Source organism: Carassius gibelio, chromosome B17 (genome assembly GCF_023724105.1).
Source record: "Carassius gibelio isolate Cgi1373 ecotype wild population from Czech Republic chromosome B17, carGib1.2-hapl.c, whole genome shotgun sequence".
Classification (NCBI taxonomy): domain Eukaryota; kingdom Metazoa; phylum Chordata; class Actinopteri; order Cypriniformes; family Cyprinidae; genus Carassius; species Carassius gibelio.
Window position 1 is genome coordinate 8,014,170 of NC_068412.1, and position 14,130 is coordinate 8,028,299.

Genomic DNA, 14,130 nt, shown 5'->3' on the forward strand with positions numbered 1-14,130 from the left:
GGTTGTTAGAAAAGTGCTGGAGATTGACAGTCTTAACCATCCATTGCAAAGTCAGACAGAAGAAGTGCAGTTCTATCACCAGGTGGAGATGCAGCATGTCAGGATACTCTCAGTGGAACGCTTACAGTGTTCAAATTGTATCAGAGCTCTTGGAGGTCCCCCTTTAAACTTCCACAAGCAGACGTAGAGAATCATCAATCAGTATATTGTAACACCATATGTGTATGCTTTTGGTAAACATGACATCTAAAGGTTTAAAAAAAAATGAAGATGTTATCTAACAGACATTCAGACCACATTATTGAAAAATGTGCCTCATAAGCAACGACCAATGTGCTGCATTCACTGGACAATCATGAATATTCTCCAAGAGCATTTAGTGAAACAGAAAAGGCAGGGCATTTTAGCAGGTGTTAATGTAGGAGGTTGATTACTCTTAACTGCAGTAGACAGTTGTCACCATCCACAGTAAGTTCTTCAGGCCCGCCACTGCCCCACAGACCACCAAGCAAATCACACTGCCAAGGTCAAGAAAAGCATCAAAAGCATCATCAGAATAGTCCATCCGCCATCAGCGGCCCAACTGCAATGCAACAAAAGCAATCAAAATCAACAAAAGTGCAATGCAAGTGCTATAACAAGTCTCAGTTATCATAATGCAGTATATGTACAGTAGCAAGGTTTATTATTATTATTATTATTATTATTATTATTATTATTATTATTATTATTATTATTATTATATAAAGATAAAGAAAACAGATAGAATAGAAAAATAATAGAGTATGTTAGAGGCTTTTTTTTTTTTTTTTTAAATGAGATGAAAAATTTACTTAAGCCAGAATTTAAATTTTACTATGGTAAAATAAATGTTCAGCGATATCTTCAGAAGATTTTTTTATTTTTATTTATTTTTTTTTTATTTTGGCAAAATTTTTATTTTTCTATATAATGTTGATATGTTAACTAATAAATACTGTAAATGTTGTTATGCTAGCATGTGTGGAAATACTAACCCCACGTTACTTTGTGCCGCTCCCCTATGCCTGCTTTCTTTGTGTGAACATTTGAGCGACATTTTGCTAATCTTCCCACATAACGTAGACATGTGGGCTAGGTTTAAACAAGCCGTTTTAGGAGGGCGAGGACAATTCTTACCTTTTATAAAGAATATCTCTTTGGATTTGAGACTTTAGTCTTTGCAACATTACAGATCATCTTTACACACCAAGAGCTTATTATACTCCAAAGAGAAAGGAAAAATTTAAATCACACCATATGACTCCTTTCAACTTCATACAGTAACTGACTGTTGACAAATATGATGCAGGGCAACAACCCCATGAATGAAGTTAAGACATTTGGGCAAAAATGCCCCTGTATGAGTTTTTGTCTCATATTTACACAATATGATAAGCAATATTACACTAGCAGCGAGAGCAATAGCTTATCACACATTGCTTTTGTCATGAAAATCAGGAGTGCAAATCAGAGACTGTATAAGGTGCAAATGTGATTTTATAGTAAATAAGCAGTTAATATTGTGTTATATTTTAAACACAATATTGTGTGTTTTTATTCTATTTTGCCAAAAAAAAAAATATTACCTATAAAACCACGGCATAACTGTTGTGCATCTATGAGCAACACAGCAGTGTTTACTACTGTTTAGTTTCTAAATGAATCCGCGTTTTGAATTAATCATGTGAACCAATGATCCAATGGCCCATTCATAAAGTCTGCCGTTTACTTTATTCCTGAATGAATTACCGGCACCTGCTTGTTTAGTTTCAAGAGTATGATTTAATGTATTTAAAATAATATATAAAAACATTAAAGGGATAGTTCACCAAAAATAAATAAATAAAGTCTGTCATCATTTACTCACCCTCATTGTTTCAAGCCTGAATCTTCTTCTTCTTCTTTCGGCTTTTCCCTTCAGGGGTCGCCACAGCGAATCATCTCTATCCACCTATCCCTATCTTCTGCATCCTCAACACTTGCACCCACTAGCTTCAAATCCTCATTAATTGCATCTATATACCTCCTCTTTGGTCTTCCTCTTTGCCTCCTGCCTGACAGCTCCATGTCCAACATTCTCCTACCAATATACTCACTCTCCCTCCTCTGAAAATGTCAAAACCATCTTAATCTGGCCTCCCTAACTTTGTCCCCCAATCCTGTCCAATCTGGTCACTCCCAAAGAGAACCTCAACATTTTCAGCTCTGCTACCTCTAGCTCTGATTCCTGTCTCTTCCTCAGTGCCACTTGTCTCTAAAAAATACAACATAGCTGGTCTCACCACTGTCCTGTACACCTTCCCCTTGATTCTTGCTGATATTTTCCTATCACAAAGAACTCCCGACACCTTTCTCCACCCATTCCAACCTGCCTGCACTCGCTTCTTTACCTCTTTCGCACACTCACTATTACAATGGACTGTTGACCCCAAGTACTTAAATTCCTGTACCTTCTTCACCTATTCACCCTGTAACCTTACTGTTCCACTTCCCTCCCTTTCATTCACACTCGTGTACTCAGTCTTACTACGACTGACTTTCATTCCTCTTCTCTCCAGCGCAAACCTCCACCTCTCCAGGTTTTCCTCCACCTGCTCCCTGCTCTCACTACGGATCACAATGTCATCTGCAAACATCATTGTCCAAGGAGACTTTTTTTTTTTTTTCATTAAGCGTGAGTTGAAGGTTTCTGGATGGTTTTGAGGAGTTTTGCACTGTAAGAAACACAGAACTGAGCACTGATTGCACTACTGATGAATCGAGTGTGGGTGGGCTGAGACCTTCCAAGTAAATAAACATCTCCTCTGCCTTTTTCACATAGAGACACATTTGTTAGTTGTTCCAATTTATCCCTGCAGGCCATGGTTTTTGACTCAAAGGCCACGCACTGTCAAAAACACGATTTGGAGGCCCTTTCATCCTCATCCAGTTGCATAAGTGTTCCTTTGAGAGTATCCTGACATGAAGTAAAAGGTTGACATGAAGTAAAAGAGTTTCAATGCTCAGACTTCATCTGACCAGCACACATCCAACAAGTGTTATTATACCACAAGCAATAGAAATGAAGAATTACAGCTTCACAACATCATCCTGTGATGTAAAAAACGTTGAAATAGAGATATTATTGCACTCATGAACACAAATATCCCTTGAAACAACACAATCGTAAAACTAAACAAACAAATAAATAATATGCAACTAATCAATGAATAAATCAATGAAATGAGTATATAAATGGTTCAAATGATTATTATAAATATGATTAAATAGAATAATAAAATTATCAATAATGTATAAATGTATAAATTAATTAATTACATGAAATTGATTTGAAGTATAGTATTATATGTATGCACTACCACATTCAGATAGACAAAGCCAAAAACACTGGACATTTCCTGTTGGGACTTGAACAAATGCATGTGCCGAGCAAATTTCAAAAGAAGCCACTTACTATCTTAATCAGAAAGTGACGTTTGATGCATTCCAAGTGTACCACTGAGTATTTCCCTGAAAGATGGTGAGACAGATTTTTTTGTAAAAATCTCTGAACCATGAAACCTCACACTGAATGCATAATTTGATAGTACAACACAAGATTGAAAACTCCCGGCTTAATTTACCGGTTGCACCAGTTCAACCTCTTCTGTCCAGAGTAAGCAAACATTTGAGCCTAAGAGACTACATGAATATGCACACATTTGAGTTTATAAATGTCTTAGTTGCTTTCAAGCATTGCCTGAAACCAAGAGCACTTGGGAAGCTTTGACAACATCTGTTTAGTAAAAACATTAAAACACATCCATGATGTAAGCACTGTAATGCTTCAAAGAGAATCCTTATAATCCTTATAAAATATTTTCTTATAAATCAGCTGTGCAGGTAGATTATTGTTATACTGAGGGAAATAACTTTTATACTGGTTTCAAGTGAATGTGATAGCATATTTATTTTTATTCGACATAACAAACCTGCTGGTGGTGTACTACACTGCAATACTGAAACTAGGTCAACCATTGTTAACAAAAAATAAATAAATAAATAAATAAATAAATAAATAATAATAATAATAATAATAATAATAATAATAAACTTATGATACAAAATTTGAAACAAATTAGAATTTGAATATTATAAAAAGGAAACTTTTAGGAAATGAACTCAGTCTCAAATTCTCACAATCATGATTTGTATATTTAAAATGCTGTAATAAACTTGTTGCATTTCTAGTTGCATTTAATTTATCTCCTGTTTCCTGCATCACAAAGTGCTTGAAAAAGCTGTAAACTAATTCCACATTGCACAAGGTGCAAACAACCTAACGCCTGTTTTACACATACTCCGTCTGCAGTGCAGTGCGTATACGTTGCATATGTTAACGGATTCCAGTTGCGTTTCAGGAACAGGCAGCAGTGCAGCGACCGTTTACGTACCGAGTAGCGGACTGCAAACACGTCCGGTGTGAAAGCACATTGAGTCCATGCTGCACCACATACGTAACGCACACGGACTGCATACACACTGCAGACGGATTATATGTGAAACAGGCGTGAGCAGGGCCGTAGCTGGGGTCAGCGGGGACCCGGTGAATGTTGTACCAGTGGGCCCTGTTTGAAATTGTTTAATTTGTATGTTCGTTTATTTTTTATTTATTTTTGATATTTACACAATGTTTAAGTTTTTTTTTTTTTTTTTTTTTCTTTTTTTTTTTCAAGTTTGTATAACCTGTTAACTTTCACTCACGTTTTTGAAGATAGACATGAATGTGCATGATACAAACATAAATTTGTATAATTCATGACTGAAAACAATTTTTAACATGATTTTGATGTACCATTTACATGGTAATGCAATGTCTGATTTTAAAATGGGTTTTGAAGGATGAATTTTGAGATTTTATGTTTTCAAGTGATATATAACTTCTGATGATTTCTAATATGTGATAGAGAAAAAGGCAACGAGGAAGTCTTTTTTTAAACAAAGGTCAAAGCTCCTTTTGTAATGTAGATTTCTGAGGGTGCACTCTTGTCATAAATTCATCTATTACTTTTCCTACATAATTTTTAACAAAAAATATTGGTACAATATATATTTGGGAGTCTTAGACCTTTCCAATGATATATAGTTTGTCAAGATTAGATTAGATTTGATTGTAATATAGTATAGTCAACGTAGGCGTCCCGTATACGGGGTGACATTTAAGAGGTTAATTTACTGGATTCCTTTTTGTTTTATTTAAACTAGTATCCTTTGTTTCCCATGTTCCTGCCTCTCATTGTGTATCATACTTTCCTGGTTCCCCTTTGTTATTAATTCATATCACCTGTGTCTCTTGTTTACTTTGTTGGTACCTTGCAAATACTGTATAATGCCTATGTTTGAGTTATTTTTGGTCGGTTCTCATTAATATATTGTTTGATTGGTGTTCATGCTGTGTGTTCCTGTGATCTGATCATTTTTGGATAGTTATAAGTATAAATTTAATCTGCTGTGTCTTTGTGAGTGCTGGCCAGCAAAATGTGACAGAGCGTATTGTGAGTATTTCTCAATTTTTTTTTTAATTAAAGTAGGTGCTCTTCTTCATATTTCCTTTACAAAAGAATTCTATAGCTCCATCAGCTCGCATTGTTAGTGCACACAAAGACACAGGTGGAATTTCCACAGTTTTTTTTTTTTTTTTTTCTGAGCAAATGATAACTGGTTAAAATGTCAGCTCTCAGTGGAACGTAATGTGAGTTTTTGGGATTGCACAGAACCGGTCTGTGGGGGAATTATTTAAATAAAGAAAGAATAAAGGTATGTTCGGCTGGCATTTGGAGTCATTCCAGTGACACAATTGTTTTGCAACTTTTTGTGTGCTCATTAAGAATGAGCCAGCCTCCTTGCATGCTTTTCTTACTTAAACCAGTACGACTGTCAGATTACTTATGTATTTTACCCTTGTTGTCAAGGGGAACAGATCTCTAGGGTTACAGTTGTGTTCAGTCAGATTGCATCATGCTTCTACAAGACTTTTACTGGTCCTTAATAGAATTTCTTATTTTGGCCAGTTCTGGGTCTGCCTGCGAAAACTCACCAGGCATATGTGGGGCCTGGGCAGATGGGGATATACGGATAGGAGTGCTCAGTTCCTGCCATTCTACAGTACAGACACTAAATGTGCGAGAACGTCCCGAAAAATACAACTGCACAGAGTATGTATACATCCATATTATTATTACTATTTATTTTAATGTCAAATTTGCACAGAAATGTGTGCTTGGGTTTGTTACCATCAGTGTTGGGAAGGTTACTTTGGATAGGTTACAAATTACAAGTTACCCTATTTAAAATGTAATAGTAGTGTAACTTTTTAAATTACTTTATTAAACCTCTTAACCCGCATCGACTCGTCCACAGGCCGACTGGGCGTGGCTGTGAATTTTATAACCTTTGTTTTATAAAAATAGCAGATTAAATTAAATGGGCGTTGGGCTTGCCACATAATCGGTTGGTGGACTTGACTCGTGCACAGCCGGCAGGCTCGACTCAGGAACAGCTGGATGACTTGACTTGGGAACGGTTATCAGCCTTGACATTGGAGTGGTCAGCGGGCTGGAGAGAGCTGCGACTGGCTGACTTGACTTGGGAATGGCCGGGAGATGGGTCCCGGATTGGGGACTTTCCATTTTGGGAGCTCTTTCCTCCATTTCAGGAGGGGAGAAACAAATGGAAAGAAAAATCAAAACACTATTCAAGAATTCTGTCTGTCTCTCAGTCTATTTATATATATATATATATTCCTTCACCTCCTCTGTACTCTTACATTGAGTGTATTTGTTTTTATATGTTAACCTGTAATTAATTTTAATTATAATAATACATTTTGACATTTGCAAATGTAAAAATAAAGTAAAACTTATATTTGTTATTGTCACAATTGTTACAAGTGTTACTGCTGTTCATCGTAGCAAACAGGCAATATACAACAGGCCTATTGACATCATAACAAGAACATTTTAATATAACAGGACAGCTACAAAAAGCAAATTTATATAAGTTTAAAACCAGGCAATATTAAACCCTAATAATTAATCACACAAATGTAGAGTGCTTGTTTTAAACTGCACAAGACTAGGTTAAGTTTATATACAGAAAAAAATAGCAATAATCTATTTCTTTGCTTAGAACGTTAAGTTAAAGTTATATTGAATATGCTATTGTTTTCATTTCTAATCAAGATTTCCCTAATTTTCTTATAGATTAAATCTAATTTCGCTTGTAAGGACTCTAGCTGTTGTGCATACTATTGAAACGATCAATAACTCCAGCTTCCTCCCGGGTGTGCGACTGGGCTATTACATCTGTGACACTTGCTCTGATGCATCAAAGGCCATTCAGAGCACCGAGCAGCTTCTCGCTGTGAATGGCACACTGCCTGTCCAATGTGAGGTGCTTGAAAGGCCTAATGTAAAAGCAATCATTGGAGCACGTTTCTCAGAAGACTCTCTGGCAGTGGCTCGGCTTCTGAGTCTATACATGGTCCCACAGGTTAGTAACTTTGTTCATTTAGGATGAACCTTTAGGTAATTTGATTCAGTTTTGATTAAATTCTTGAAATAAACGATTCATGTTTTTGTTTTTTGTTTTTCTTTTCTTTTCTTAAAACAGATAAGTACAACATCATCTGCACAAACGCTTAGTGATAGAGTGCGATTCCCAGCATTCCTACGCACAATTCCAAGTGATGTTCACCAAACCAAAGCTCTGGTTAATTTCATGAAGCACTTTCACTGGGACTGGGTTGGCGTGGTCTATGGGGATGATGACTATGGGAAAAATGCCTTACAAAGTTTCTCAGCTGATTCAGAAGTTGCAGATATCTGTCATGCATTCAAAGAAGTGTTGCCTCATTACCTAGCACACAACGAAATCGACAAAAGGATCCAAGAGGTGGCAGAAACAATCCGCTTATCCGAAGCTAAAGTTGTGGTCCTTATCTTAAAGGAAGAGCTGGTCTCTAAACTGTTCAAAGAGATGATTCGGCAGAACATCTCGCGTACTTGGATCGCAAGTGATGCTTGGTCAATGTCACGAAATATATCTCAAATGGAGGGAATCAACCAAGTAGGTGACATATTTGGGTTCACTTTCATCACTGGTCCCAATCCCGGTTTTAAGGAGTTTTTGCAGCAGCTGACTCTTTCTCCGGGCTCTGTAAACCACTTTCTTGAAGAGTATAAACAGTTAGGGAAAGATACTGGTTTTCTAACAGAAGCTGTTGACATCAGCATGACCTACGGCGAAAGGTTAGCTGTATGGTCCATTGCTCATGCTTTGAAAAATCTTCTTAACTGCAATGAAACTGATTGCCCTGGAGAACGGGATTTTCCACCATGGAAGGTAAGTAAACTGTTTACGTCCAGTTTTAGAGATAGCTTCATACTAACATGCATAACACAGAAGCAAGTGGTCCTGATAACATTTCTGTATACATTATTGCAAAACTTGGAACCTTACTTTATATGCATGTTTTCTTTTGGAAAGCTCCTCAAGGAATTGAAAAATATAAATTTTACTATGGAAAATCAAACCTTCTATTTTAATGCATCTGGAAATTTTATGAACGGATACGATCTAATAAACTGGCAACCACAAGAAGCAAGTGGCCAGAGACGATTTGTTGTTGTTGGAAATTACAATCTGACAAAAACGGAAGTTTACATTAAGGCACCCATAATATGGAGTAACCCAAGCAATACGGTGAGAATAACTAATTATAGAACTCATCAGCTATACTGAATAAAATCATAAAAAGATGCATACCCTCCTGAAAGGACCAGCACAAGTCTCAATGTGATCCAAGTGCATACAGAATGTTGTTCGAAAACAAAATATACTTCAACCGCATGGTCTTTTCAGGTTAACCAAAGGGTCATTATGTTATCTTGCAGGATAAGCTAGCCAATATATCATCTTGAACCCATTACTTCTGGTCTTTTCAACAGGGTATTATTACATATTGCATACAAGTATTAACCACACTTCCATATATGTCATTCTAGGTTCCTGTTTCCATGTGCTCTGCTATTTGCCCTCCTGGTACAGCTAAGAAACTTCTCAAAACATCATGCTGCCATAACTGTACACAATGTTTAGAGGGTACTTACTCTAATGAAACAAGTAAGTAATCAATTGTATGCATATGGTATGGTTAAAAGGTAGTTTTATATATATATATATATATATATATTTTTTTTTTTTTTGTTTGTTTGTTTGTTTCCTTATAGAGAATTTATTTATTTATTTATGTATTTATTCATTTTTATTATTATTATTATTATTATTATTATTATTATTAAAATTATACCCTAAAATCTTATTTGTCTTTTTTCAGACTTACCGAGTTGCCTTCCTTGTGAAAGTGATACCTGGTCTTTAAAAGGATGGACTTCCTGTAAGCCAAAGGAAGAGGATTACTGGAAATGGGATGGGTCTCATGCTATAGTTCTACTTACATTTACTGCAATAGGTTACCTGTTGTTGTTGTTCACCCTTATCATCTTCTTGGTCTTTTATGGAAAACCAGTCATGAAACAGGCAGGGGGAACCCTATGTTTTGTAATGATGGTAGGGTTAGCACTCAGCTTTACTAGTGTCATATTGTTCATTGGCAAACCCAATGTTCACATTTGCAGGGGTCGACAGATCTTGTACGCCTTAGGGTTCTCTCTCACAGTTTCATGTATTTTGGTTAAAGCTCTGCGCACCTTTGTATCCTTTCTTCCGCTGTATCGACAGGACCATGCTAAAAGGTTTTACAAGCCCCCTGTCATCATAACCTGTGTTACTCTCATTCAAGTCCTCATCTGCATCTTGTGGTTGATATTTGATTCTCCAGCTGTAGAGGGGCTTCAGTCTGACCAAAGCATGATAATTACCATACAGTGCAATGAAGGTTCTGGAATTGGATTTGGCATCATGCTTTGCTATATTGCACTGCTAGCATTTGTCTGCTTTTTATTGGCATTCAAAGGGAGAAAGGTACCTCAGGCTTTCAATGAGACTGGACACATCATCCTAAGCATGCTCATTTATCTTTTTGTGTGGGTCTGTTTCACCCCTGTATACATTGCAAAGGTCAATGAGCGGTATTCAATTCAAGCAGCTGCCATCTTGGTGTCATGTTATGGAGTAATTTTCTGTCACTTTGCACCTAAATGGTACATGGCTCTCTGCAAGAAGAAAGAACAGCTTACTCGAGAGGCATATATTGCAAGAGCCAATAATCACATCGACTTGATCCCAGAGATAACACTGGAACCTGATTTAATAACGGGGTCACAGAATACCATTAACTCAATTGATACTGGTTTGGGTTCAATTAATATAGAATTCCCTTACCAGACATTACGGAAAAGAACTAGGAGCAAATCCATTTGATAAGTGGTACACACATTAATCTTAAAGGTTTATATCATGCCACATCTAATTTTCTTTAAAAGAACTTGAACAAGTGGTTTACTGCTGACATTATTACATATATTTTAATTAGTAAACTGACAAGAAAAACAATATATCCGCAACTTCCTAGGATTGTAATATTAATGCTATTGCATTACATATGTTGGTGAAGGTCAATAAAGCATCCATAAGACATAAAATCAAATGTTATGAATTACATAACACTCACAACACATCACTCTTGTTTGTGTTTTATTGCTTAATTATGAGCAACTTGTATGTAATATGTTGTATTTAATATGTTAAATGTATTTTTGTTGCAATATTATCAGAGTAGCATTTGGACATGAACAAAGGTAAACTCTTCAATAAAAGACAATGGCCTTTCTTGACTTAACACATGGCTTGAGGAGATTGTTGTGAGATCCAGAGATTGCAGTAATACATTATTGTGGTGCATAACTTCAGCTCCCCGCACAGAACCTGTCAATCAGGCAAGAACAGGAAAGGGAAGGCATCACCCTCTCTATCATTGATGTCAGAATGCCAGTCAGCGACTGAATATAGGTTATTGTGTTACTGTGGTAATACAAAAGTATTAAAAGAAGAGAAAAAAAAGCATCAAATTCTGAAACAACAAACAACGTGCTGCATTAAAATGTATGCTTGGAATACATATATTTCTCATTTCAAAAGGTTGAAACAAATTACCCTAAAGCAAATGGAATATTATAATTTACAGGAGTCCACTGAATAACATTTTATTTTAGATAAATTTTTCTATGACACTGGGTTTGAGCTATAAAAAGCTACAGTACCTGAAAACAACTGTGATTACCTTAATGAGCTTAAAGTCTTGAGACTGTGTGTTTCATTTGCTCTAAGGTGACATATGTGCATGCTTAGGACAACTCTCAAATCCTTATTAATCTCTTCAGCTGCTTATCCGCCAGAAGATACAGAGGGACTCTACAGCATTAGACAAAATGCTTGACAATGCTTGCTTCAAAATAAATACAATCACGTTAGATCAGTGGTGGAATATACACAGGTAGCAGTAAACAGGAAGAAAGAAAATTAAATAAAAAAAAAAATAATAAAGAGAAAGTAGACTTTCCAGAGGCATTTGTGAAAGCTCATCATGGAGCTTATGCATATCTAAACCCCAGCATCAGTAAATATGAAGATCTTTTGGGTTTACTTGATCATGCAGCCCAAACTCAAATTTCCTTGCAACCCATGGTGGCATTGAGGAAACTTTGAAGTGACTCGGTGGCGCCGCACACGTTTTTCCAGAACACACCACAGGATATTTTTCTGGATTTCAATTCTACAGACGTTTTACTGAACATTGTTATCGGAGGAGCAGTGGCGCTGATCAAACGCTTCAGGACGCGCAGACGGGGAAAGCGAGCAGGAGCGCTCGTCAGACTCAGGAAGTGCGGATTTCGAACGCCGTTGCCTAGCATCCATATTTCTCACACTCTGCTGCTCTGTGTCACGGAAACCTGGCTGAATGACGCCATACTGAACAGTGCGCTCCATCTTCCGGGCTTTCAGCTGTTTAGAGCGGATCGCGAAGCAGAATCAACTGGGAAATCGCGTGGCGGCGGGACATGTTTTTACATCAATGAACGGTGCTGTCCTCATGAAGATGTGCTGTCCTGATCTAGAAATGCAGTTTGTCAACTACAAGCCGTTCTATTCGCCGTGTGAGTTTCACTCGTTCATTCTGTTGAGTGTTTACATCCCTCCGCAAGCGCACGTGAGCTCAGCTTTACAGAAACTCGCTGATCAGATCAAAGACACAGAACAACAACACCCGGACTCTGTTTTAATCATTCTTGGGGACTTTAATAAACCCAATCTCTCCCGTGAACTGCCAAAATACAGACAGCATGTTACATGTCCCACCAGAGACAGTAATATATTGGATCACTGTTACACCACAATAAAGGATGCACATCACTCTGTTCCACGAGCAGCTTTGGGATGTTCTGATCACTGTCTGGTTGATGTTATACCGACCTACAGGCAGAAACTAAAATCTGTTAAACCTGTAGTAAAGACTGTGAAGAGATGGGCCAGCGAAACACAGAAGGATTTACAAGCTTGTTTTGACCTCACTGATTGGAGTGTTTTTGAAGCTGCTACCGCCGATCTGGACAGACTCACAGAGACTGTAACATCCTATATTAGTTTCTGTGAGGATATATGCATTCCTACCAGGACTTATTTAACATTCAACAAATGATAAGCCATGGTTTACAGTAAAACTCAGACATCTTTGTCAGGCCAAAGAGGTTGACTACAAAAATGGGGTCATGGTCTTGTACAATCAGGCCAGGAACACACTGAACAAAGAGATTAGAGCAGCTAAAAAGACCTACGCTAAAAAGTTGGAAGACCAGTTTACTTCCAACGACTCAACTTCAGTTTGGAGAGGACTGAGAGCCATCACTAACTACATGACACCATCCCCTTTCACTGAGGCTAATCAATGACTTGCATGAATGAGTTTTATTGTAGATTTGAAACCCCCAACACCCATTCTGTCCATCTCCCTACATATCCGTTAACACCTCCTGCAATCCCCCTCTCCATACCTCCTGCTCTTCAAATCTGTGAAGATGATGTGCGCCAGGTCTTCAAGAAGAACAAAAGAAGAAAAGCACCAGGCCCAGATGGCGTTACACCAGCCTGACTGAAAATCTGTGCTGACCAGCTGGCCCCCATCTTTTCACAGATATTCAACAGATCCCTGGAGTTGTGTGAAGTGCCTTCCTGCTTCAAACGCTCCACCATAATCCCCATTCCAAAGAAACCCGAGATAACTGGACTTAACGACTACAGACCTGTGGCTCTAACGTCTTTCGCAATGAAGTCGTTTGAAAAACTGGTTCTGGCTTATCTGAAGGACATCACTGGACCCTTACTGGACCCCCTGCAGTTTGCTTACCGAGCAAACATGTCCGTGGATGATGCAATCAACATGAGATTGCACTTCATCCTGCAACATCTGGACAAAACAGGCACTTATGTGAGGATCCTGTTTGTGGACTTTAGTTTGGCTTTCAACACCATTATCCCAACAGCCCTTCAGACCAAACTGAACCAGCTCTTTGTTCCTAGCTCTATCTGTCAGTGGATCACCAGCTTTCTGACAGATAGGCAACAGTTAGTGAGACTGGGGAAATTCATGTCAAACAGCTGCTCCACCAACACTGGTGCCCCTCAAGGATGTGTTCTGTCCCATGACTGCACCACTAAAGACCCCTCTGTCAAGCTCCTGAAGTTTGCAGGCGGCACTACAGTCATCGGCCTCATCCAGGACGGTGATGAGTCTGCTTACAGACAAGAGGTTGAGCAGCTGTCTGTCTGGTGCAGTCTTAACAACCTGGATCCCTCTAGATCCCTCACATCCAAGTTACCCCATCTTTGATTTTTTGCCATCTGGCCGGCGCCTCAGAGCCGCAGATACCAGAACAGTCAGGCACAAGAACAGTTTCTTCCCCCAGGCAATCTACCTCATGAACAGTTAAATGTTCCCCACTTATGCTTATGCAATAAAAATGTGCAATATCCTTATATTTATTTGTTACCCCTCCATCCTAGTACATCCCTGCATCTTACTCAATCATATTTCATTATCATGTATTGCACAAT

General features: G+C 37.9%; 1 protein-coding gene across 1 annotated transcript; it reads left to right on the plus strand.

Annotated features, from left to right (window-relative positions):
• Positions 1-5,997: 5,997 nt before the first annotated feature.
• On the plus strand, positions 5,998-10,514 carry LOC127975956 (G-protein coupled receptor family C group 6 member A-like). Its single transcript, XM_052580020.1, has 6 exons — positions 5,998-6,215; positions 7,263-7,551; positions 7,672-8,403; positions 8,548-8,763; positions 9,066-9,183; positions 9,398-10,514. The coding sequence occupies exons 1-6, from the start codon at positions 6,019-6,021 to the stop codon at positions 10,441-10,443; spliced, it is 2,598 nt and encodes an 865-aa protein (XP_052435980.1). The 5' UTR covers positions 5,998-6,018; the 3' UTR covers positions 10,444-10,514.
• The last annotated feature ends 3,616 nt before the right edge of the window (positions 10,515-14,130 follow it).

Bases quoted from the DNA above. Each gene is read 5' to 3' on its own strand.
- LOC127975956 (XM_052580020.1), top strand. From the start codon at position 6,019: ATGCTTCTACAAGACTTTTACTGGTCCTTAATAGAATTTCTTATTTTG. The intron at 6,216-7,262 runs GTATGTATACAT...ATTTTCTTATAG, and splicing joins GAAAAATACAACTGCACAGA to ATTAAATCTAATTTCGCTTG. The intron at 9,184-9,397 runs GTAAGTAATCAA...GTCTTTTTTCAG, and splicing joins TACTTACTCTAATGAAACAA to ACTTACCGAGTTGCCTTCCT.